Source organism: Cimex lectularius, unplaced genomic scaffold, assembly GCF_000648675.2.
Source record: "Cimex lectularius strain Harlan isolate CLEC.00 unplaced genomic scaffold, Clec_2.1 scaffold51, whole genome shotgun sequence".
Taxonomy (NCBI): Eukaryota; Metazoa; Arthropoda; class Insecta; order Hemiptera; family Cimicidae; genus Cimex; species Cimex lectularius.
In genome coordinates this window covers 1,244,033-1,270,075 of record NW_019392674.1, presented here as the reverse complement: position 1 = coordinate 1,270,075, position 26,043 = coordinate 1,244,033, and the positions used below count along the sequence as shown (strand labels likewise).

General features: G+C 37.3%; 1 protein-coding gene across 1 annotated transcript in view; it reads left to right on the top strand.

Moving 5' to 3' along the window:
- The window catches only part of LOC106662397 (serine/threonine-protein kinase 32B), a 231,577-nt gene that overhangs the window by 138,199 nt on the left and 67,335 nt on the right, over nucleotides 1-26,043 (top strand). The window contains exon 6 of the mRNA XM_014386465.2: nucleotides 12,006-12,043. Coding sequence (XP_014241951.1) covers nucleotides 12,006-12,043 — 38 coding nt within the window. The remainder of the gene's footprint in view (nucleotides 1-12,005; nucleotides 12,044-26,043) is intronic.

Below are 26,043 nucleotides of genomic sequence, written 5' to 3'. Positions count from 1 at the left end.
ACGCAAGAATGGCACAATTACACAGAAGACAAACACTTTGAGTGAGTAGAAATGCTTCGATTGAATATAAAAAAATATATTTTGCATTGTATAAATTCACTTTTCTCCACATCCTAAATGTATTTGTTAAATGTAAACAATGTTTGTAAATTCCAGGCCCTGAAGATGATCTCAATAAAGATCGAAACGTTGGCACGATAAAGAAAATGTTTTTCTGAAACCTTTTTTTTTTATCACGATGCGTAATATAATAAGGCAGGGTATGTTTAACTGTTTTGGCCAGATCGTCTATTTTACAAAAATACTTTCGTACCTTTGAGCACAAGGTCGTCACAGTAATTACCAAATCTATTCTGGAAATGTAATGATACTAATAAAACTAACGAATTAATGAAAATGACTAGAAAGCATTATTACCCCCTATTCAATCAGAATAATCAAATGTCAGTATTTGGTTGATTCTTCAAATTACAAATAATTCTTACCTACCATACAGGATTTGGCAAGAATGCAGGTGTTAGAGAGATAATGTCATCTAAACTCCTTTCTAATTCCTCTAATGATAATAATTACGTGTAGAGCCTTTTCACCACAGGTGGAGGGGTAAATTACGAGTAGAAATCAAGTCCCGTAAGTTCCACCAGAAAGATCGAAAAAAACGAGGTGCTGGTAATAGCTCTGATAGCAAGCAGGCTGAAATAATAAGAAGAACTGGGTGGTGATTATTGACCGTCAATCGATGATTATTCAGAGATCGTGAGATGCGGTCTGGTGTGATGTAGGCTTCAGAAAAACACTTTCTTTATCGTCCAACGTTTCGATCTTTATTGAGATCATCTTCAGGGCCTGGGATTTACAAACATTGTTTAAATTTAACAAATACATGTAGGATATGGAAAAAAGTGAATTTATACAAAGCAAAATATGTTTTTTTTATATTCAATCAAGGTATTTCTACTTATACAAAAACCTTACACAAAAATGTCTTTTCTATCCCGACGTCCTTCTCCACCCCTTCAAAATCAAAGGAATAGAAACATAAAACAGCAATATCTAACTGGCACTCTCGACACGACACGCAAGAATGGCACAATTACACAGAAAACAAACACTTTGAGTGAGTAGAAATACTTTGGTGGAATATAAAAAATTTAAACAATGTTTGTAAATCCCAGGCCCTGAAGATGATCTCAATAAAGATCGAAACGTTGGCACGATAAAGAAAATGTTTTTCTGAAACCTACATCACACCAGACCGCATCTCACGATTTCTGAATAATTATCGATTAACGGTCACTAATCACGACACGTTAAAAATAATGGAAGGAGTTTGTATTATAGTAACGTATCGGATTTCGCAAAACTGTTTAAGCTGGCTCTTGACTTCCTACAATAGTTGTTATTCTATTGACACACATCAAGTCAGTCGAGTGGAAGAGACGCCGAGCTTAGTTTGATCTGACTTAGTCGCAATTACTCTGTCGCTTAGTTGGTGAGTTGAACACACGAGGATCGAATAAATTTCAAATGGGGTAACCTTGTTTATAAATCGGGCTAAAAATTAAACCGAAACTTTTGTCATATCCACGATTCGTAAGTTCTAATTAAACGTCAATATCTGTCACATGGACGAGAAAAGTAGAACAAATGAAATAACGGAGAAACTGCGCGCCGTGAAACGTATGCCTTTTTTTTGAAACCGTAAATCCAGGGCCTGCTTATCAACGGATTTATAAAAGCGTTAATAATTTATTACGGTAGATATGAAAAGTTTAATTAATGTCGCGAACTCCTGCTTGTTCAGGTTAATATAATGAATTATATTCAGGTAGGTATTGTCAGTTACACCTTCCTGGGATATCCGTTTCAGACAGTTTTGCCAGTTTTGATAACAGGTATTGTTGAAGTAGATTAACTCCGAGAAATATATTCTATTGTTTCGTTCCCTTTACAAGCTTATAAAAGGAATTCATTTATTTAGTTTTTATACACACATTCAACACGATATAAAACACATTATGTACGATATAAAAACTTATCTTCAAATTGGTTCAGTCATTTGAGACCAAGATTTTATTAATTCTTTCCAAAGACAGAGTCTGTTTTGAAAACATCTCAGGTGGCGAAGTATTTTATGTAAGCAGTAACACCGCAAGACCCGTAAACCTTTCAGGGCGTAACTCCCCGCGGTTTACGGCCACTTTTTCAATACCTTTAATATCCACACTAAAACCGAGGGTTGGTTAAGCCAAATTAGAATGTAGAAAAAAAAATATACTTGAGGAATAAGAGAACCGACAAATATAAAATTCTCGTGAAACACGACGGGAAATGTTTTTGTGTAACAGATCTAACTTCGTGGAATGGAGCAATCAATCTATTTCTCTTCTGAAACGCGACACCTTTCAATATTTTATACTGATGTCTTCTTTGCCAACAAAATTGGGTCCTACCATGAAAAACAATAAAGAAACAAATAATTTAACACAAGAAGAAGAAGAGAATTAATGGTATGGTATGGTATGGTAGAAAAGGATACTAGGAAGCGGGGTTTGCACTCCCCGGGCACTGCAGCCTTCTGGCTTATTGTACCTTCCCAGTTCCCTAGTTTAGTCAATAGACTCAATCCTTCTTCTCAGAAGCATCAAGTCATTGACTGTTATTGCTGCAATTTGGTTCCCTGTGTCTTTTTCGTACGCTAGGTTAAACCTCCATTGAGCTGTTGCTTCNGTTAGTTAACAGGGTACACCCGCATAAGCTTCGTGAAGGTGGAAAGTCGGAGTTGGGTATTAGAGGCTATTGGAGGCGCATAGTACCCGTTCGTACCCCAAGAAGAGAATTAAATAGATTATGCGCTCATTTAAAGGGAAACGCTAAAACTATATAACAAGATTCTACTAAAGAATGTAAAGTAATTAAAAACTAATTTACTTGATGCAATGTAATATTTTAGTTGCTTTACTTAATTAATAACCATTAGCAATATATCCAGATTATAGTTCTCTAATTACAATTAACAATGCCATTGCCCCGACAATTATTTTCCAGTGTTTAAGATTATTAATGTTATCTCTGTTATCTTACCTCTTACCAGATTTTTGTTAAAAATTTTGCAAACTGCTAACTTAAAAAATTGTCAACCTTTGATGTGAGAATTTGTATTAGTTTTAAAGTGACTGGAGTCTTCGAGATGGATCCCAAGACCGAACTGACTGTAAACCTAGGTAAATAAGCTAGAGTTTTTCAGTTTGAAGCGATTGAACGAATCTTCAGAGAAGTAAAACGGCTATGGGTACATAGCTATTTTCTCTGACATTCAGGCAACACTAAGGGCCCTAGACTTATGCGAGGTGAAGGTAAAGAGTGTTTGGAACTGCATGGAAGCCATGACGGAAGTCAGTGACATTAATGACCTGACCCTGGCTGGGTACCTGGGCACTCAGGGCATAGAGGCAACGAAAGGTTTGACATGTTGGCCAAAGAGGGCCAACTTAGACTCTCTGGGACCTGAACCCTACTGCGGCTTAGCATCCTGCTACAAAAGGGGATACATATTAAAATGGATCCTTAATGAGTCCAAAACTTGGTGGAACAGTAAAACAAGATGAGGCACGCCATGAGATTCATAGAAGGGCATCCGCAAAACTTACAAAAATTTATTAGAATACAACCGTAACTGAACCAGGATTCTGGTTGGACTCCTGACAGGACAGTCTTTCCCGTATACTCGGTCGTCCTGAACAGGACAATGAGGATCTATAACGTCCGCACCTAGCCTATTCGGCCTTATCGGACGTTTTGATTCTCAAGATGAGAGCAGACTCACCTCCACATATAAAAGAATGGTGTTACTCCCGCAGCATTGGTGTAGAGGCAGCTCAGCTCGAAGGGCCAAAACAACCTCACTCCCCGCTTGCCCATTCCGAGTGGTCGGGTCTGCATTAAGCATCAGACCGTATGCCGCGCGCAAAGGGCTACCTAAACCGAAATACATCAGCCCGGTCTCCCGCGCACTCCCTAGATGGAGAAAGCCACTCTATCTCCCGAAGTATTGGGGCTTCTCCAGCGTAGAAACTACGGTATCAGCTCCGGCCGCGGTTTTGTTTATAGTGGAATTGCTAACCACCCCCTAGAGGAGTACGGCCTACGGTAAAAGCCTTCAATCGAGCTCAGCCTACACCTACGTGCAAAGCATACTCGAGTAGGAGCAACCGATTCACTACCCGTTCCCATCCGCTAATACTCATGCATTCGAGTGACTTTTCAGCATAATCCGTAACGCTTATTAGATTCGCCGTATCCCGAGAGAGGCCGGTTGTATAACGGTGGTCATACGCAAGTTTCGTGCAAAGGTCAAAGGTAGAAAACAGCCTCTTCTGTAAGTTCCCGCCAGGGGCGTCACCACGTACCACTACGAATCCATTCCCAGTGTAACAAGGGCTGACCCTTAGAGCATTTCTGTTACCCCGTAGTACAGATGGCTATGCACCCTCCCCCGTCAATGCAGACAGGATCTGGTACCCTAATCCTCGTGTGCCTCTGATAAGGCACTCGCCGTCCACGCCGACCCGAGGCCGACACGAGTACAGCCTGTGCTTTAGAGAGGTTGCCACGCCCTCTGGGCTACACATTATTTTGCGCCCGGACACCCCCCTTGTAACCAAAGGTTGGGACAGGAAAGAATGAAGGAACGTGGATTGAGAAAACTCCTGACAGGACGTTGCCACTTAAGAAAACACATGTACCGGATAGGAGTAAAGACTGAAGAAACGATGTGCAGATACAGCCAAGAAGAGTAGGAGATCGCAGAACACATTCTATGTTTCTGTGAAGGTCTATTTAGGTGCAGATTCTTGCAACTAGGATAAAACAAGCTACAAGCAATACTCTTCACTAAGGAGCCGCTGGCAAGGCTGTGGAGGTTGATTAACAACGTGAAGCAGTCCATTGAGTTATAAAATACAGGGAAGCACAAAGATTTATTCAGATCGAGGCCTGGTGGCTTCCTCATTTATCCCTGTCCCTAAAGTGGACCAAGTTTGACCAATAGGCAGTATTGAGCGTAGCGATAAGCCTGATCAGGCAGGTTTACTGTCCGCCCGATCGTCGTATTAATTGACACACGCTTACTTCCTCGTTATTGCCAAAACTTCGGTAATAGGTCATCTGTTATTACGACACTCACGGGAGCACTTTAAGCATTTTGGACTTCTATTTCGGTTATAAAAATTACTTTTTTTTTGGAGAGCTGTAAGTTTAAACTATGAATAAAATTGTACGTTGCTCTGTGAGTCAAGCTTTAGCAAGTTGGTACTTCCACTTTAAAACGTCAGCAATAAGGCACGGAAGTAGGTACTTAAATTCTTAACAGAGAGTGCACTTTCCCAGGGCAGAGCATAAAGTACTTCTTCCTCTATATATCTGTCACGGCCGGGGTAGCAGAATGTTTATGAGAAATAAAAATAAAAATGATAATTACAATAATGAATATAAAATAAAAATCTCAATTATGGTTTTTTATTTGTGAATTTATTTAAAAAAAATAAAAAGTTGTAGATACATATTATTTTAATAACAAAATTATTGTAATGCGAAGAAGAAGTTCTATAATGGCATTGACAGAGTTATTTTTTCTGTGTAATTGTGAAAAATTGGGAAATATCATAACAAACAAAAGAAACACTTGGTTAGAACAATTTTGTAGACAACGTGGTTTTGAAAATTGATGAAATGATTTCAATCAAACATTCACAACGGTTCGTGTTAAGTGAGGTGAAAATTTCGCCATTCCTCTATCGAATTCCGATAAGAGAAACGGGTCGCAAATAGGCAAAGGTGCTCTGCAACAGGTTACTTTACTGGGCGTCAGTACTCCGTGGCTCGCTGGGAATTTCAATCATAAAATTCCGCCGGATCCCTCTGACTAATTTCGTCTCAAGTGAACAGCGGTCGTTTTTATCCAACTGTTTATTGATCTAGTAGAAATTTGTCGGGAGGGTCATCGTAACCAAACTCCCCTGGGAAATATGTAGGCTTAGAAATTCCGTCACACCTTCATGAAACGATAGGTTGTATAAACAACTCGGACCCTGAGAAATTCTTGTCGAGATGGAAATTTATGAAAATGATAATTTTCTTAAAATTAAAACATTACGGTAACTCATTCATAAACAACATTTCATCCAAAATAACTATTAATTAAATTGATGTTTATATATTATTTGAATAAATGTGTGATGTTTAGTGACCGTTAGCCAATGATTATTTGGAGATCGTGAGATGCGATCTGGTGAGACGTAGGTTTTAGAAAAACATTTTCTTTATCGTGTTTGTTTCGATCTTTATTGAGATCATCTTCAGAGCCTGGGATTTATAAACATTATAAACATGTATTTGTAAAATGTAAACAATGTTTATAAATCCCAGGCCCTGAAGATGATCTCAATAAAGATTAAAACGTTGGCACGATAAAGAAAATGTTTTTTCTAAAACCTAAGCCACACCAGACCGCTACTCACGATCTCCAAATAATCATTTGAATTGATTATACTTTTAATCTGAGATCTTGGTTGAGATGAAAAAGCAAGTGTCATGAGCGGGATTCGAACCCACGACCTTCGGCTGAATACGCCGCTGCTTTAACCACTTGACCTAGAGCTATCGCGATCCGCCCGGATATACTCCACATCTCAGACTACAACTTTTGGTAGTTTTCCCTCGTTTCGCCATATTTTCAAATGTCGTGTAATCAGGATTCTATTTTAATTATGAAGTGGGAGTTGTTAACCAAGTAAGTAGTTCTGTAATTATTGTATCAATACATATATGAATTTAGTCGTCATAATTGGCCGTATTAATTGTTTTAATTATACGTTTAATCTAAGGTCTTGGTCGAGATGAAATGTGGGTCCCGCTCGTGACACTTGCTTTTTCATCTCAAGACCGTAGATGAAAAGTATAATTAATAAACGACGGAAGGATGAATCGAGTCGGGATATCAAGTTCGAGATCAGGGATGCGGTCATCAAAAACAAGTGTTTTGTAACTTATGCCAAGCTTTCAACCATTATTGAGGTGTTCATCTACAAGTAATAATATCGTTAATAATTAGTAAATAATAGTAGCACAATAATTCTCATATAACAATGGATAACTTACTCGTCACAATAATAATAATAATAATAATAATAATAAAGTGGGAAGTTTATTATTAATAAGTAAGTGACCGGCAAACACCTGAGGTCATCGCCGGCCTTCTCCGTGTTTTCCTTCTTTTTCTTTTCTTTCGTCCGTATTTTGTTTTAAACTGCAGTCATTTGAGCGTCTTGATCTGGTTACTGACTCTCTGATTTCAAATATGTCCTACGTTGGTATCCTAGAATGCTAGCCTCTCGTTTGTACCTCAAGTTGTCAAATACAGAATAGAAACAAAACATACAATACATATATACATCACCACAAACATAGATATCTGGTCACATTCACTCCCCCAGAGTACTCGATATTCCTCGGGGCGGGGTTATAAGCAACCCCTTCCTTTCACGCTAATAAATTACTTTTACTCTCCAGACGTCATTCACTCCCAGAGTTCTCGATATTCCTCGGGGCGGGGTAATAAGCAACCCCTTCCTTTCACGAGAATAAATTACATTCATTCCAATAAATTAACATAAAGTCAACGCAGGCACAACACAAACACACATAAAAAACTATATACATTTAAAAATCCCTATAGCCCTGAGGTACCGGAACAGCGATCTGTGCCCGCTGCAGTGCCCCAAGACAGGACCTATGATATGCCAAAATATTTTCTATATACATCAAGCCTTCTACAAGTGAAAATATGCTCGACCGTTATTTTATACTTGCATAACGGGCACGCATGCGGTCGCTTTCCGGCCAGAAGGTGCCCGTGAATTATTCTTGTATGACCTGTGCGTAGTCTCGTCACAATATTAAAAGTAAAATATTATTTTTCAATTAATTAAGGATTTTAATTGAGATAAAAAGTCAGTGTTATGAGCGGGATTCGAACCCACGATCTTTGGCTAGATACGCCTCTGCTCTACTAACTAAAAACATTAATTAATTGGTCAACGCGACCACGAAAACTAGTGAATTTAATAAGTTAAAATGACGTATACCTTCTTATCTTTTGAATTTTCCCTCCTTTTTGCCATTTTTCAAATGTCGTGTACTCTTTTCGATTCTCGGCGACAAATGAAATAGCCACGGAGAGCTTTAATGAATGTGTACTTCAATTTTACTTATTAAATTCACTAGTTTTCGTGGTCCGCATGACCAATTTATATATTTCAATTAATTAAGGTTTTTAGTTGAGATAAAATAGTCAGTGTGAAAAATGGTAAAAAGGAAGGAAAATTCGAAAGGTGGGGTTGAGATAGGAAGTTACTGTCCGAGTGGATCGAGGTCATGATAGCTCAAGTGGGAGAGCAGCGGCGTATCTAGCCAAAGGTCGTGGGTTCGAATCCCGCTCATGACACTGATTTTTTACCTCAACTAAAAACCTTAATTAATTGAAATATATTAATTGGTCAAGCGGACCACGAAAACTAGTGAATTTCATAAGGGAGTAAAATATTATAATGATAGCTTAGTTTACTGTATAACGTGTTAAGATTGCCCCTTCGTTTATTAATGTCAGACCAAACAATACCTCGATATCAGGTTGACGCAGCACAGATATGATTGTTCTGACCATAGTAGGCCAGGAACAGCTTTGTTAAGGCGTCATCATGAAACTAACCATGAAATAAATTTTGATGATGTGGTTATGGTTGACAGGAAGAAAATCTTGGATAGAAGATTATTAAAAAAATCCTACACATTAAATCTGATGTCAATTCTCTAAATTTGAGAAGAGATATCAATAATCTTAGCGCCATCTACAGTTGCCTAATTTAGTCCTTTCTGTCTAAGTTTTGTCATTTTGCCTATAACCACAACTGGTTACCTCGCATTTAGTAACCGCTATCATTATAATACTTATCTTATTGCATATTATATATCAATTATTAACGTTATTATTACTTGTACTACCATGATGAAGACGTCAATAAAGGTTGAAAGCTTGGCATTACAAAATTTACTTGTTTATGACGACTGCTTCCCTGATCTCGAACTTACTATAATTAATAAAAATAACAATTATTGACAATTAGGACTGCTAAGTGTTTAGATGAATTTATATATCATTTTAACAAAGGTCAACACTGGTCCTGTAAGAATTTCGGAACTATTTCTATGTCTAAACATAGTGATGATTCTTTTATATTTATGCAAATAAACATGTAATGATTAAATTTAATTACAGATTTCAAGTGTAGTGAATAAACAACACCATTGTAAAATAGCGACATTTAAATTTACCCACTTTTAAAGAAAACTAAATTTTTTTAATGCATACTTTTAACTTGATGTTAATTGCTGCCCCGGGGATTATAATTAATTCAATTATTTAATTCTAAGTGCAATTAAATTAACAAACAGCTTCTTTTGAAAACGATTCACGGCCGAGGCCAAAGCCCTGGATCCGAAGCCGAATAACGCTTAATTACGAGCACTTCAATCTTACTTTATCCCTTTGATTGATCGAAAACGGCAATCGAATATTTCCCCCGGGATTTCAATCACATTACAGACATCCCTGAAATTGTAGACCCTTTGAACATCACTGAATTAATTGAAGGAAGATAAAAAATGTTGGAAAAACTGGAAATCCTCGATTGTCCATCAATATAATTCGGCGTGGACAAAATACACTTGATCAATAACATTTACCTGTCTTTTAGGTATTTCAAAAATACGCAACTTTAGATAACATGTTAAAATACATGCAAGTTTAGCCATCTTGTAGAAATTTGACGGATTGCCTTGAACCTTGGCATAAGGTACTACTAAATTTTTGAACGTGGCAAATAAACTGTGGAAAGTTCGAATTCGTTTTATCTTCAATGTATCATTGGGTGGGAAATGTTCGACAGCAAACCTGGACTGCTTGTAACTACAAGAATTGGAGGACTACAACAGCAGTTCCTATGTCGTTACTAGATGATGGATGTACTTTCTCAACTTCCTTGTAGAGATTTCGCGCACAAGCTACTTAGAAATTGGGAAATAATTCTGTTATGATTGCACAATATGAGCAGTAAAGATATGTAACAAGTATGACTATTTTATTATACAAACTACACTGCTTATCCCCAGTTTTCTTGTTCTTTGCCGTTCTTGTTTTACCTTCTTGCAATTTATCACTTTACTTCCTTTTAAGTTGTATTCACGTCAATTAAGATTTTCTTAAAGCAACAGACCTTTTCTCTATTTCGCCTCTCTATCTCAGGGCTTCGTCAATGATTTTTTTTTTTACAAATATCAATAAAGATATATACATTTAAAAATAATTTATTCTGGTTAGCAATCATACTGCCCCAGAGTCCCGATGTTTCTCGGGGTAATTAGAGAAAAGCTCTCCATTCACGCTAATAAATTAGATTCTCTCACACCAGACTTCGTTCACACTGCCACAGATTACTCCGTGTACCAATTTTTTTTTTTTTTGACAGGGGCATCCGACAGCTTGGTCATTTCAGCCCCGAAGCATTAACATAAAATCGCTACACACTCGATACACAATCACGCCAATAAATACATTCATATATTGATCGCACTCATACTGTTTGGTAGATGGATTACTCGATATTTCTCCATCTATCTATTCCCTATAATAAACTAAACTAGATTGGGGTCGATTGGGTATTTTTATAAAATTTCCGCCATCGGCCCAAGTCATACACACAACCTGAGAGGCGTTGGAGAAGCTACTTCTCCATGAGCCCCTCTCCATTCACACCAATAAATACATTCACTCATACAAGACAAAGAAATACAAAACATATTTTGAAGGCTATATACAATAAAAAAATTCCCAATTCCCAGTAAAGAGCGGAACTCGGGACTCTGAAACTCGCTACCCTGTTCGAGAACTCTTCTTAAATCCAGCGGCATGCCTACACACTCTCTGTATGGATCCAAGGCGTGGCACGCCTCTACTATGTGGGACACATCGAAAACCTATCTCTGCATAAGGGGCACCTGCGCGGGCTTTGGCCCAAAAGCAGGTGCCCGTGTGTCACCGCGTATGGCCAATTCCTGTGAGAATCATCCCTTGCCTCCTGCTCAGGTTCTCTGAGGGCCATCTACCGGTCGTGCTCTTGAGTCGCAAGAGCCTCTCTAAAAAAATTTGTTAAAGATTATTAAAGTTAAAAAACATAGGTCACTGGCAGTATGAATGAAATTTGGTGAATTAATATAATTTATTAGCGTGAATGGAAAGTCTTCTTCCCCAAAACCTCCGAGGAACAACCGCGCCCATTGACGCTGCCATCTTTCTTTTATCATATTTTTTACTGCGTGTTTAGCGTCAGGGGGTCTGATCGCGATGGTTCGATCCGGAGGGTGGGACGTACCGGCTTTCGCCGCCTCGTCCGCACGTTCGTTACCCTCCAGGCCGACCTGTCCGGGAATCCAGACAGCAACCGCCGGTTTTCCGAGAGGCTCCAGCATTACTCAATATTCCTCGGAGGTTTTGGGGAAGAAGACTTTCCATTCACGCCAATAAATTATATTAACTCACCAAATTTCATTCATACTGCCAGTGACCTATGTTTTTTAACTTTAATAATGTTTAACAAATTTTTTAAAATTATATTTCAAAAGTCAAATTTCATTATTGAGGCCAATTTAGAAAGAAAACGTTTAGTTTTTCGTCAAACCTTCAACAATCATTCGTCAAGATTTGAACCCTAAATTAAAAATGTAGTTAAAATTTATTTTGTATAAATTAAAACTTTTAAAATATTATATATAGTATTTATTAAACGGCTCATATATTATTATTTTATTCAATTAAAATTTAATGTTGTTTAAAACCGTTTAACATAAAAACTTCATCAATTATTCATTTACATTTTTTCTTTTGTTTACAGGGATATCAAGCCGGACAACATTCTACTCGATGAAGAAGGTAAAGTGCAAACCTTAAAAACTGATTATGTTTTAATATTTTCTCGCACAGAGCTTTGAATAATTTTCATAACATTAGCATATATTCTTCGTTCGTCTCGATTCTGTCGGTCTGATAAGATTTCGAATGAAGAAAATCTCTAGACGTCCCGAAGGGCCGAAAGTGGTTCGAAGCGGAATTAGCAAACCTTAATAAATGATTTATAACTGCCGAAGGCATACGGCTTTCTGTTTAGCCCCGAACCGGTAGAAAATGAGACCCTGCCACTGGGGTTACTTGATTTCCCATTAAATAGTAAAATTATTGAATTCTCTTGAAACAGGAGAGTTGCCATTATCTTGAGAAGACCGCCAATAGCGATTGTATAATTGATGAAAGTACCATTTCATCATCATGCCAATTTAATAAATCAATAAGTACAAACGAGAGAGTGGACACATAACGAACAATTATTAAACCATTTTACGATTCAGAATATAAAATTCTAACATTTAATTTTCATATATTTTGAAACATTGTTTAAATTTAATAGAGTAATTAAATCTCCTGCATTTTTACAATTTCGTAGTTATAATCACTTCAAAAATACACTTCCCAATAAAAATCTTCAATGTTTTAGAATTTGTCAATATTGTTTTGGAAAGCCATTGTTTTGCCTTTGCTTCTTTGGCACGGCTTCCGTAGCCCTTAAAAAATCAAAAACTGCATTGTACACTTCTAAATTATTTAATTGCAGTACGGATTTATAATTAAACGGCTCGATCAGCTTTCCAATTTTGTACAGTCTGTTCAACATCTTTGTTATTTCATTAATATACCTTTTGCATTTCATTATGAGATGTTCCAGGTCTTCCCTCTCATCGCATACCGTCTTCGCCCTATTTTTTCAAATATGTTCCACTATGCCGTGCTTAGTCCTAGTTCGATTTATTGTAGTGCACTCTTTTATTGGTATTGGAAAGTTCAAGAACCACGGCCTCCTGCTGATCGTCGGTTTTACATCCCGGTAAAATTTACCAGTGGAATAGGAGTCTAGTTGCTAGTTCCATGTGTCATGTACTTCCTTTTTCAAACTGCCACTCCTCAACTGGGGGTGAGGATTCTAAATTTTGCCCTTTTTTCACAGTTTGCTTTGCAAAGCTGTCCACATTCATCTCATTGCCTTAGAATCCTCCATGTATCCAACAGAAGTTGCGTTCGACTTGCTGTTCTAATAGCCTATAGCTGAGTTCCATAATTTTGGGAACAATATAGGAGCAACCTGACTGTAAGCTGAACTATTTCATGCTCTCTATCGAGCTCCTTGAATCCGTCAAGCTAAACACTTTATCTTCCCTCAAATTTCCTCCAAATATGGCTTCCAATGCCGATTTGTTCGCTAAGAAGATAGTACTTTATTCAGTTTGTATTTTCAATTCTCTTTTGTCTGGATATCGTTCCAAGCGCATCATACACCTTTCACACTCTTAGAACCATCGGTAAATATCACATATAAAGAAGGGCACAAGATCTAAGATCTCCCCAGAGAATTTTATTGGTCATATATGCAGGTACCTCGTTATAATCCCTTAAATATATGACCCTTTTTTATAACTGTAGACCTCGTAGTCCAAGAAGTACCTTGAAGTATTAATAGAATAGAAGTACTACCATGTACTAATATACCTGTGAAAAATCTTTAATGTTTTCGAAGTACAAAGCAAGTGATTAAAACCGGGAACACACTTGCCCGATGCAACGCTATGCGACGCTACCCGATGCTACCCGACGCCTTGCCTCGTTTTATTGTAGTAGGGTGTGCTCATCTATGCGAAGCCAAGCGCACGCCACGTACAGTCACATAGCGTGTATCATAATCGCAATGCCTCTTTTGTTCATAATGCATTATTTTGAGCACAACCATGTAATAAATTGTTAGAAAAATTTAATTGTTTTAAATAAAGTTATTCCGGTGTTTTGATAAATTTTCTGTCTAATCATCATAGTTAATTATTTTTTAGAAAAACTCATGAATTTTTGATCTTGTTTAATTTGGTTTATATTAAAATAAGAATGTTGTAATTAATATAAATTACATGTACATAGTTTGAAATAGACTACAAAAAAATATGAGTGTCCTGTTCTGACGCTACTCGACGAAAATGGTGTAATTTCGTCGGTCCTGGCTTCTCTTACCTTTCTCCACTCGCAAATTCCTTGTAACTTCTCTTATACTTCCCTTCTTCGACATTGTGGCATACGGTGGTCTCTCGTAGGGGGGAATCGCGCGAATGAAGCGTATTATGAATTGTTGCGTAAGATTCGTGTTCGGTCCGTGGTCCCGGGTGTCGGGGTTGAATTCCCAACTTTCCTTGCTTATTCCCTCCTTCCGTGCACAGTATTTCTTGGGTTGTTTTCTTTTCCACTAGGTCTTTTCTACACGTGTCCCGCTTCTGGGCCCTTAGAAGAGCTTTGCACGTGACGGTTTGGCTTCCTCTGCCTAGCGGTCGTAGCTCACATTCCCCCGCCGGAACTTAGCGGCGCCAGTAAATGGCGCTCCCAGGATGGGCCCCGCGGAGGAGTCCGGCTGGGACTGGGGGAAGAGCAATGTTATTAGCTTATTAAGCTATGGCAAGCTATATTCATAGTGCTTCGGCGGCACTGCTCGTTAGGCGGGCCAGCCTTTTTGCCGCATTACGGCCTTCCAGAATCTTTGGGTGGCCTTATAACCATCTGGACTAGCGATAATATCTTTCAGTGAGTTTACGTTAGCCACCTCGCTATTTGTTTCAAACAGCCATCTGATACGAAAGATGCTGTACATTTCGCACAATAGAGCAACATGCTCAGCTGTCTCCTGATTCCTGCAGGGGCATAATGGGCTAGATTTCAGACCGAATTTGTACAGTTTTTCCGAAAAATCGCCCTGTCCGGTCAAAAGCTGCGCCATGTAGTGATCCACATGGACGTGCTTTGCCTCGACTCTCCTTTCCACGCTCGGGAAGATTTGGTATGTGTACCTGCCCTTGGTTGACATATCCCATCGGCGCTGCCACTCCTACGCTGCTTTCTTTTCCAGTCCAACCACACTCGTCATCCTCCTTACATCACCCAATCCCTCCAATTCAACTCCTCACATCACACTCGTTACACCCGCTCATCCCCAATTGACCTTATCCTTCCACAACCTACAACCCATACCTTCGAAAGATCCTTTCTGATCCGAGCCCCTAAACTCTAGAACTCCCTTCCCATTTCTATTCGTCATGCTGCCTCCTTTTCCTTCTTTAAATCCCACCTGTATAATCACCTCCTCTCGCTCCAAGCAGAGACCTTACGTTAATATTTCATATTTTTGTTCAATTTCTCAGTTTCTCTTCTGGCCTGCCTTACTGGTATAAATTGTGCCACGATTTCTATCTCATTTTACTTTTAATTTCATAGAAGGAAATTTATTTCATGTATATTATTCTTAGGGACACCAGTCCCAGAATAAAGTTATTTTTCTTCTTCTTCTTAATTTTATGAGCAAAACCGTGCAATAAATTGTGAGTTAAATTAATTATATCAAAACATGGTATTCCGGTGTTTTGATCAATTCTCTACCAAACTTTAAATTCACTAGTTTCCTGGTCCGCTTGGCCGATTAATATGTTACAATTAATTAAGGTTTTTAGTTGAGATAAAAAAGTCAATGACACGAGCGGGATTAGAACCCACTATCTTCGGCTGATACGCCGCTACTCTACCACTAGAGCTATCGTGACCTCGATTTTTGTAAAATGCAAAACGGAGAGAAAATTCAAAAGGTGCGGTTGAGAGGGGAAGTTGGTGACCGAGTGGTTAACCTTAAGTGGAAACAATGCATAGCGTGGGGGTAAATGAAAAATTGACAAATCATTTTATTTATGCCGAAAAGCTAAAATATCTCTATACACAGGGGAAAAAATTTATTATATTTCTACGCTTCAAGTCCGGCACTACCAGAGAATGCCGGTTTTTAATAAAGGAGTTAAATTTTATTAAGAAGTATTCTATACTAAATATGACATTTATTAAGTTAACAAACAATTAAAATAAACCAAGAAGAAAAAATATAAAATTAAAAAGTGACCTAATTGAACGTACTAAAAGAAAAGAACGAAATTCTGGTCAGATTTTACTGACAATATTTTACGATATATTCATTTAAATGAATATATATATAGAAAATTTCAAACTAATTGTGATGTATGAAGTGTAGAGATGTCTCGCTGAGTATGGTGCGTTCGTGCGTACCAGTGGATAGCTGAACTGGAAAAACTGACGTTCGTGCGTACTCAGATGTAAAAGAAGTTTTGTTCGTGTAGACTTCTTGAGAAAAGTATGGAAGACTGAAAAGAAGAGAGGAAAAAAAGTGTCACTATACTATATAAATTATTCGGAAATCGGGAGATGCAGTCTGGTGTGGTGTAGATTTCAGAAAAACATTTTCTTTATCGTGCCAACGTTTCGATTTTTTATTGAGATCATCTTCAGGGCATGGGATTTACTAACATTGTTTAAATTTAAAAAATACATGTAGGATGTGGAAAAAAGTGAATTTATACAATGCAAAAAATATTTGTTATATTCCATCAAAGTATTTCTAGTTACAATTTTTCTACATACCATACTTCCATTTTGCCATTTTTCAAAGGAAAAAGGAGGGAAAATTCAAAAGGTGGGGTTGAGAGGGGAAGTTAGTGTCCGAGTGGATCGAGGTCACGATAGCTCAAGTGGTAGAGCAGCGGCGTATCTAGCCTGAAGATCATGGTTTCAAATCCCGCTCGTGCCATTGACTTTTTTATCTCAACTAAAAACCTTAATTAATTGTCTCTACCAAACCATTATTTTTTTTCTAAATAAAAATTAATGAATTTTTGATCTCGGTTAGTTTGGTTTATATTAAAATAAGTATGTTGTAATTATATAACGACAATAATACATGTAGTTTGAATAAAAATATGGGTGTCCGGTTCTTTTATCTTCGACTGTACTCGATGCGACCCGTCGAAAATCTGGACAGTGGGGATCGCAGAGCGTGAGTAGGGTAGAGTTGCATAGCGTTGCATCGGGTAAGTGTGTTCCTTGCTTAAAACTCACCCGTGCACTAACTAATTCTTGTTCAACCTTGGATTTGCTATCGGGAAGGCAGTATGAAAAAACGCTTTTGCTGCATTACAAATCGGCGCGGTCTACATTCGCCAGTGCGCGCCGACTCATTGCTTTGCACAGAGTCTATTTCAGGCGATTGGAAATAGCTGTAAGGTTTTGTATATAAAGCCAATTACAAAGGAGGTTAAGCGTATTTAACAACGATCCGGTAATGATTCCTTTTCTTTCTTTTTTTTTTCATTCTGAAGTACACTACAATATACTGCCTGGTCGAATCAGATAATCGACCCAACTGTTTAATTCATTAAACACAAAACAAAACAAACATAAACGTACCTTTTGAAAACGGTTGAAACGGTTTACTTCAACAGTGATAAACATAGCATCATTTACAGAACAAACATTTAAACTCAGCAGCAGCTACGCTAATATTACATTCTTCATATCAAACAATTCTACATAGTCTAAATCCTCAACAATTTATCTTTCCTTACCCTAATAATTCCGTCCGTAATAATCCTGAAAGGCTAACTAGTCCCAAACGGCAAACCATTATCATTTTTCCCTTTGCCGGTCCCTTTCACCACAAAGAAGCACACTGCTCATAGAAAAATCGATTTCTATCCCTACTTCCATCCCCACTCTTTAAAAAACAAACATATAAACAAAAAACACATTAATATCTCACTAACACTCTCAAGAAGATACACAACCGTGACACATCTACACAGAAAACAAACGCTTTGATTGAGAAAGAAATACTTTGATTAAATCTAAAACTGCTATATTGTGTACATCATTGTATAAATTCCTTTTTACGTCTTACATGTATTTGTATAATTTAAACAATGTTTGTAAATCCCAGGCCATGAAGATGATCTCAGTAAAGCTCGAAACGTTGGCACGATAACCTCTTAACCTGCATCACGCAAGACCGCATATCAAGATCTCCAAATAGTCTTTAATTCAAGATTAAATCCATTATAAGTAAAAATTGTAATCCTCTGAGCCAGCCTTGGTTTGAAATTAGCAAAGTCATTCCACGAAAGTACCACGCTCTAAATGTCACGCATTCGGCGAAAAACATGGAGAATTTTCTCAACGATGTTAGGATTTATTTATTTAAAATAGATAGGACAGTAAAAGAGGAGATTTTTGAAGGTGTCTTATGGTCAATGTAAGTACGCACGCGCAAAATGTACTTCTGCAGAAAGACTTTTGCATAAATAAAAAGATCCTTTAAGGACCCCTTTACTCTTCCTAATGTACGATTTCTTTGATTTAAACTCTTCAAAGTGCTCGTTGAAAATGTTATAAAAAAGGCACCCCGTTCTTTTCAAAATTTAAAACTGAGTGTTGGCTGTTAAAGCCCTCGCTGTGCTCATTATTATATTTTGGCAGTTTAACGTACTTCCGTGCGTCAGGCAAATTTCATGCTTCGATCTAAAATGAAAATGGTGCGCCGTTGGATTGACAGCTTCCCCTCGTACGATCGGGCTCAAATCGTTCGTATGCCCCCGCCGTCGTTTCGAGTCGTAAATCTGCCGTCTACAGATAGTTTCCTGGCACTAGGTAATCAACCTGTTGCATGGACAAACGATCCGGGGTCGTAATACGGCACGGAGAAAAAAATGCAAAATTGGCCGAAAACTGGCAAAATATTTGTTAACGAGGGCTTTAATATTCATTCACGGTTTTATTCCGTGGTGCTTCCTTGTCCAATTACGGCTAAATCGGATTTCGTAAATATTTAAAAAAATCCTCCATTCAATTTTTAACACATTAATTTTAATTGAGCAGTGACTCAATTTATTTCTAGCTCCACGAGAAACACGACGTTAAAATTTAATTTTTTTTTGAAAAGTTAATATAGTGATCAAAGCGAACGTGCTTATCTAAAATAACGAGGAATAATGAAACAGCAACATTGTTTTTGTGATTAAATTACTGTTAAAGCGTGATTGAAATTAAAATGTAAAAATAAAGTCTATTCTAAGAATTAATTAATCTTTTTATGTAAGGTATTGGCTGAAAGGAAAAAAGTTAGTGTCACGAGCGGAATTCGAACCCACGACCTTCGGCTTGGTTGAGCCGAAAGTCTGGGTTCGCATCCCGCGGCACTAACTTTTTCATTTCAACCAATACCTTACATAAAAATATTAATTAATTGAGCTAAGTTATTCGGTCAATGGGACAACGAAATTTAATGGATCTATTCTAAGACTTAATGTTACCTTAACTAATTCTATACAAAGATGTCCACTTACAAAAATACACACAAAGATAAATACCGGACAATCATTCTTTATTGCCTATTTCAAACTATATGCGTTTTTATCGTTATATTAATTACAGTTTTTCTTGTTTTTATGTAAAGCATATCAAACGAGATCATAACTTCTTGAGTTTTAATTGGAATTATTTAATCATGAGGGTTTGAAAGAAATTTCTCAAAAAACCGGAAATCATTTAGTAACTAGCAATTTATTACTTAGTTTTGCTCTTAATAATAATGTGTGGTGGTTAGTGACCGTTAATCGATAATTATTCAGAAATGGTGAGATGCGGTCTGGTGTGATGTAGGTTTCAGAAAAACATTTTCTTTATCGTGCCAACGTTTCGATCTTTATTGAGATCATCTTCAGGGCCTGGGATTTACAAACATTGTTTACATTTAACAAATACATGTAGGATGTGGAAAAAAGTGAATTTATACAATGCAATATATATTTTTTATATTCAATCAAAGTGAGTGAGTAGAAATACTTTAAACTGTTCGGTAAAAATCGGGAGCGAAAGTGGTCGGTTTTTATCCATGAGCACCTAAAAACCACGTTTTTTTACCCAAAAAACGCATATAACTCGAAAAGGGTTGAGAAATCCGGCAAAGTGGAAGGTTAACAATTAAAAACATATAAATAACTTATAAATTTAAAATTTCCTATTGCTACAGGGCGCCGTTCCAAAGAGGATTTCCTGGCTGCACAGCACAATTTGAAGTTTTCGTAAAAAACGCAAAAATTAACATGTTCCGATTTTTTTTTTTTATGAATGACTGACACTACGCAGAGATCTGGCTATTATTTCAAAAATTACTTGATAAAAATATAATTTAGATAAGATTTCGCCAGACCAATTACACCACAAGTTTTCACAAATTTTTCATTTAATTTTAATCCGAATAGTTTGTTTTCACTAATTTTTTAGTTTTTGTGTTCAACTATTTCATGTTCTGCGCAGTTGAGGAAAATCTAAACTTCGGTTCATGCATTGTCTCCAGGGCGTTACTTTCAGTTCCATCCGGGCCGATAAACTATGAGGCAACTTAAATTGCTTGGCTGCCTCGATACGCTTTTGGATTGAATCTTCACTCGGGTTGATGGGTATATTCAATTTCCCCGAGGGGGGGGATAATAATTTCCAACAATTAACAATAAAAAATCTCTGTCCTTGCGGAGGGTTTTAAGTCTCTCTGAGGGCGGTTTGTTGGAGTTGGCGAACGATGTCTAATCCGTCTCTATTATGCCCCATACGTCTTTTATAGGATCAATGTCAGGAGAACGTGCTGGCCAATTCATGATCTCGAAGTAATAGGTGGCAACTCGAACTGCAAGTATTATCATGCAATAACACGAAGTTGCCCCATCAATAAATGGACCAGAATACACCTTCCAGAAGAACTTCCAAATATACCTTGGTGCATGGACCTTGATTCCACCCCAAACCATAACTGTCTTTAAAAAGGCTGTAACTCACGGATGGCACATGAAGCAATGCGTTCTCCAAGTCTACTCCACCCACGGCTCCGGTCATTTGATTGACACTAAATCGGCACTCATTCGTGAAGATGCTTCCGTGGTGTCAAAGCGAGACTATCTGCGATTAGACGCCTTTCTATTCAATAGTAGTAGTAGTGGAGAACGTGATGAGGAACGGAGATGAAACTATTCTCACGAAACCTTCTAATGAGTGTTTTAGAGCTCACCCTTACATTACGGACCGTTTGGAGTTGACTACCTAATAAAGAAACCGTTAAATGCGCATTCCGTGGTGCGGTAAGAGCAATAAAAGGATCTTACCTCGAAGTCAACCTTCTCTTTGAACGAGTGTTCCTATGACCCTAAACCACTTTAGACCAGTGTCCAGTTTTATTATTTTATTTTTGTTAAATATACGAGATGTAATCATGACAAGTCGTCGTTGGAAAGAGTAAGGAAGTCAATTCCATAGAAGATTTAAAGGTAAGAGGATGTATGTAGGGAGGAGAATAGCTAGATATTATCTGACAAAGGAAGAAGCCAAGAAGAATTGCTTGCGGTGGGAAGAGTCAACAAGTCGATGTATAGATCAATCACCTAGTTCTCACTTCTTCAATCACTACATCGCGAGCCGAAAATAAAATTTCAAACTTTCCAGGAAAGAGCTTAGCAGGTTAAGCATATTTAAGGGGAGAATGTGGGTGACAAGACAGAACTGATCGAAGATTAAGAAGCACCGTCGGGGCTTCCAGGAACAATCCGCTCAAAGGCAATCCTAATTTCTTGACTGTGCGACAGAAATAAATAAAGTGATTGTTAATCGTTAAAAGGGAGATAAGATGTAAGAAATGGAAGAGAGAACTAGATTCCGACGAAATACCCTGGGACATTTCTACGTTCAAGTTAAGTTCATTTTCATTGGCTCAGGAGATTATAGAATTTAAATCTTCCCGAATTCTTAGATGTTGGCGGTTGCTTGGATTCAGCTTACAAGACAAAATTGCAATGTCATCCGCATGTGGTAATGAAGGTGTTGGGATGTACAGGAAAGTTAGAACAATAAAAAGGTTTGGAGTACGAATGCTTCCTTGTAGGACTCCGACCTGCACTGGTCTGTTATCTGGAAGTAGCAGAAAATTGGGTTAAAATACAACAGCCTGGGATTATTCGACGTTTACGTTAAGCCTATTTTCAGCGATCTAGAAATTTCGGTCCTAAATTCGTTGATGTTCGCGGTTGCTGAATAGAAGGTAGGATTGAAGACAGTACTGCAGTGCCATCTGCAGAATGGTAATGATCGTGTTGGGATATACAGAAAAGTCAGCAGTATACATAGTATAAAGGATGGGACTATGAATAGAGAACTATTCCAAACACAATACCCTACGAGGTGTCTACGTGCAAGTGAATCCCAATTTCAGCGGGGCAGGAGCTAATTAAATTCAAGTCCTCCTGAATTATTTTAATGACGGCTTGCAAGTCATTAGATACTAGGGAATGTTGGGAGTTATCTACTTAAAGTTAAAGGAGCACTACCTTATCAGTTTTTGAAAGTTATTAAAAAAAATAAAGCAGAGCTTTTTAAACCTTCAAGTATTCCAGAAGTGATGGATATGTGAGCTTTTCTGGGACGGAGCTACTTGGGCAACGATCCGAAAGGAAAGGGTGGAACCAACGAGAGACACTGAGGGAAAAAATGAAGGTTTAAAATTTACAAAAGATAAGGGATCTACGGTATCAAAGACTATTAAAAAAGGCAATTATAAAAATTATTGTTTTTTATTGGGCAATAGCTGTCAGTCGTGATTTTAAGAACAGCGGATTGTGTAGAAAAGCCAGATAGTATGATTAATAGTTATTACGTTTTATTTTGTTTACAAACCGTATTTAACACATAAATTGCGCTAGTTAACATTGTTATTAACATGTATATTCTCCCAGGTTCCATGACAACCTATTTGATGTTTGTAATATGACTTTTTGTTAAACAATGTCTTTTTAAAAATATAATTGTCTAGGTTATATCAGAGGATCAAAATGTAGAGCGTATCATTATGAAATACTACAATTTTTTTGAAATGGTTTGTTTTTTTAAACGAGAAGGCGAAAATTGTCATTCTTGTTATCAACAAGATTATTGAGGAATCTATCCATTAATCTGCATTGCTATTGAGATGACGAGAAAGCCTTTGATATATTATCACGGTCTTCTGTCTAAAGCTTTGTAAGCCTAGAACATCTACCGACACCACATTACAGCAAATCGATAATCGTATGAAACGTGTCACGTTTCCATTTATTTAAAAAAGCGAATCTTTTTTCTACCAACTGTGATTGTAGGGTATTAAACTCTGAATGACTCGTACTTGTATATTCGACATATATAAACAAAAAGTGGGAGTTTTATGATCCGACAAACAGCCGAGGTATCATCGGCCCTATGCGTGTTTTACTTCTTTTTACCGTCTTTAGTGCGTATTTTGTTTTAAACTGCAATCATTCAAGGGTCTCGATCTGCTTTTATATATAGAGAGTGTTATAGGTTTAAAAGTCAATTCTGCCATGATGGATTGATAAAATAAACCGTATTTCAGTGCCACCAGAACGAGGGTTCAATCTTGACTCTTTCCCGAGATATAAACATTTTTGTAATTTTTCTCTAAAATCTGATTTTTTCACATGAAATCGTTATTTCTCAACTTTGGCGGCATTAAAATACAAATCTGACATTTATATCGGTGTCTACAACAACTTTTTCACAAGATAACAACATTTTTGTTGAGAAATTCGCGCTTCCGAATTCACAATAGACCCTCGAAGAATAACAAATGGCAAAACCCATGATCTTTTTTTAAAATACTCAATTTTGTATCGTGCAATGACTTTTCCATCAACATTTTCGGTGATTTCACCAAAGTTAAATTATTTATAAGCACTCCAAGGATATAGTCACGTTCAAAGTTTTTAGATCTTTTCTTAGTGAAATCTGCTTTGCCAGGGTGAAAAACGTGAACCGAACCCAAGAAGCAAGTTTCTGAGTTCCAAAAATGTAAATATCTATTGGAAGGGGGGGGGGAGTCAGAGCTTCGCGCTGGCCATACCACGAGAAGAATGTATCGATTTTTTGTTACCACCTAATCAACGTTCTAAAAAATTCACTAGTTTTCGTGGTCCGCTTGATCAATTAATATTTTTTAAATAATTAAGGTTTTTAACTGAGATAAACAGTCGGCGTCACGAGCGGGATTCGAACCCACGATCTTCGACCACGATAGCTCAATTGGTAGAGCAGCGAAGCTCTCAAAAAGTGACACTGGCTTTTTCATCTCAACTAAAAACCTTAATTAATTGAAAGGTTCTAAAAAATGTTTTAAAAACCTGGGTTTTGCCATTGGTTATTTTTTGAGCGGCTACTTCGTATTCGGAAGCGCATATGTTTCAAAGAAAATGTTATCTTGTGTAAAATATAATGCAGTTTGCGAAGTAAAGGTCAGATTTGTATTTTAATATCTGTTAATTAAAAAATTACTATTTTATGTGAAAAAATCTGATTTTAGACTAAAACCTTAGTTACCTCGTTCTGGTGACACTGAACTACGTTTTTTTAATGAAATCACTGTGGCAATATTGACATTGAACCCTGTAAGACCCTGTATATTATGTTAAAGTACTAAACTCCTAGTCTCTGTTTTGTACATCAGGTTGTTAAATACAGAAACAAAACATATAATACATACATATTCATCACCGCAAGCATAGAAGTCTGGTCACATTCACTCCCCCAGAGTACTCGACATTCTTCGGGGCGGGGTTGAACCCACTCCCTTCTTGCTAATGAATTACTTTTACTCTCCAGACATCACCCACTTACCTCAGAGTACTCGATACTCCTTGAGGCGGAGTTAAACAACCCCTTACTTTCACGCTAATAAATTACATCTATTCCAGTATATTAACATAAATACAAGACAGACTCAACCCAAATACACTTAAACACTATATGCATTTAAATATCCCTAGCCGTGAGGTACCTGAACAGCGAGCTTTGGATGCGCCTTTACCAATATTACGTACATGTCCGATGATACTAAAATACTGTTTTTACAGGTCAAGCCTTCTATAATTGAAAAAGTGAGAGACAGTTATTCTATCATTACATAACAGGCACCTACTCGCAGTCGCTTTCCCGCCAAGAGGTGCCCAAAAATTCAGTATAAAAACAGAAAAAAACTATGATGTATGGTTGGAGAAGTTTAATTGCATTCAAAACAAATTGAAATAAAGCTCACAATACAGCCAATCAGAAAGGTGGTCAAATATGCACAATTTATTGTCTAATTAAAAAATGATAAATTGTAACACGTTGTACAAAAAGTTTCAGTTTGAAGGTCTGTAGGTTCGTGAGATCTAGCTCTAAAGAGCCTTAGCTTAAAATCTCACAAAAGCTGTAGAGAAGAATCTAAAAGGAAAGTTCCCTATAGACAAAATTGGAAGTGATCTAATTGGTCAAGGGACTCGAGGGAAAGACATTGGAAAAATCATTAAAAGAAGGAAGTGGAATTAGTCACGGCCTGTTGTCAGAATAACAGAGCGAAGATGGAAAAAGCACATCATGTTTCGGTTATATATTATTGTATATAAAAGAGATAATATATCATCTCTTTTTATTATTGCATTAACGTATTTCTTTCTTTATAAAAATTAAGTAACCAATTGATCAAGAAAAATACGGTAAAAACCAGCAGTCGAAGGTGCATATATATAAAGATTAAGGAGGAAAACATTAATAGAAGTAAGGTAAAACAAATGCGTTTCATCTACTTGCTGAATAACCCACAACACCAAAAAAGTAATGAATCGTATTCAAGGACAAACCAAATTGGCCAAGGAAAGCTCAGTCAGGACACGTATCGGCCCTGAACCCTTTTTCGGCAGAATTGCCAGAAACGTAGATTCATCAGACGAGTTAAGAATAAGTCCTCGGTTCGATGAGAATATATTTGTATTCTAAAAGGTTCGTTAAAGTACCATCGCAGAAACTACAGCCAAAACTATTACCGAAAAATTGTTAAGACTATAATGATAATATGTCTGATGACTGGACACTAGATTTGGAGAAAAATGTAT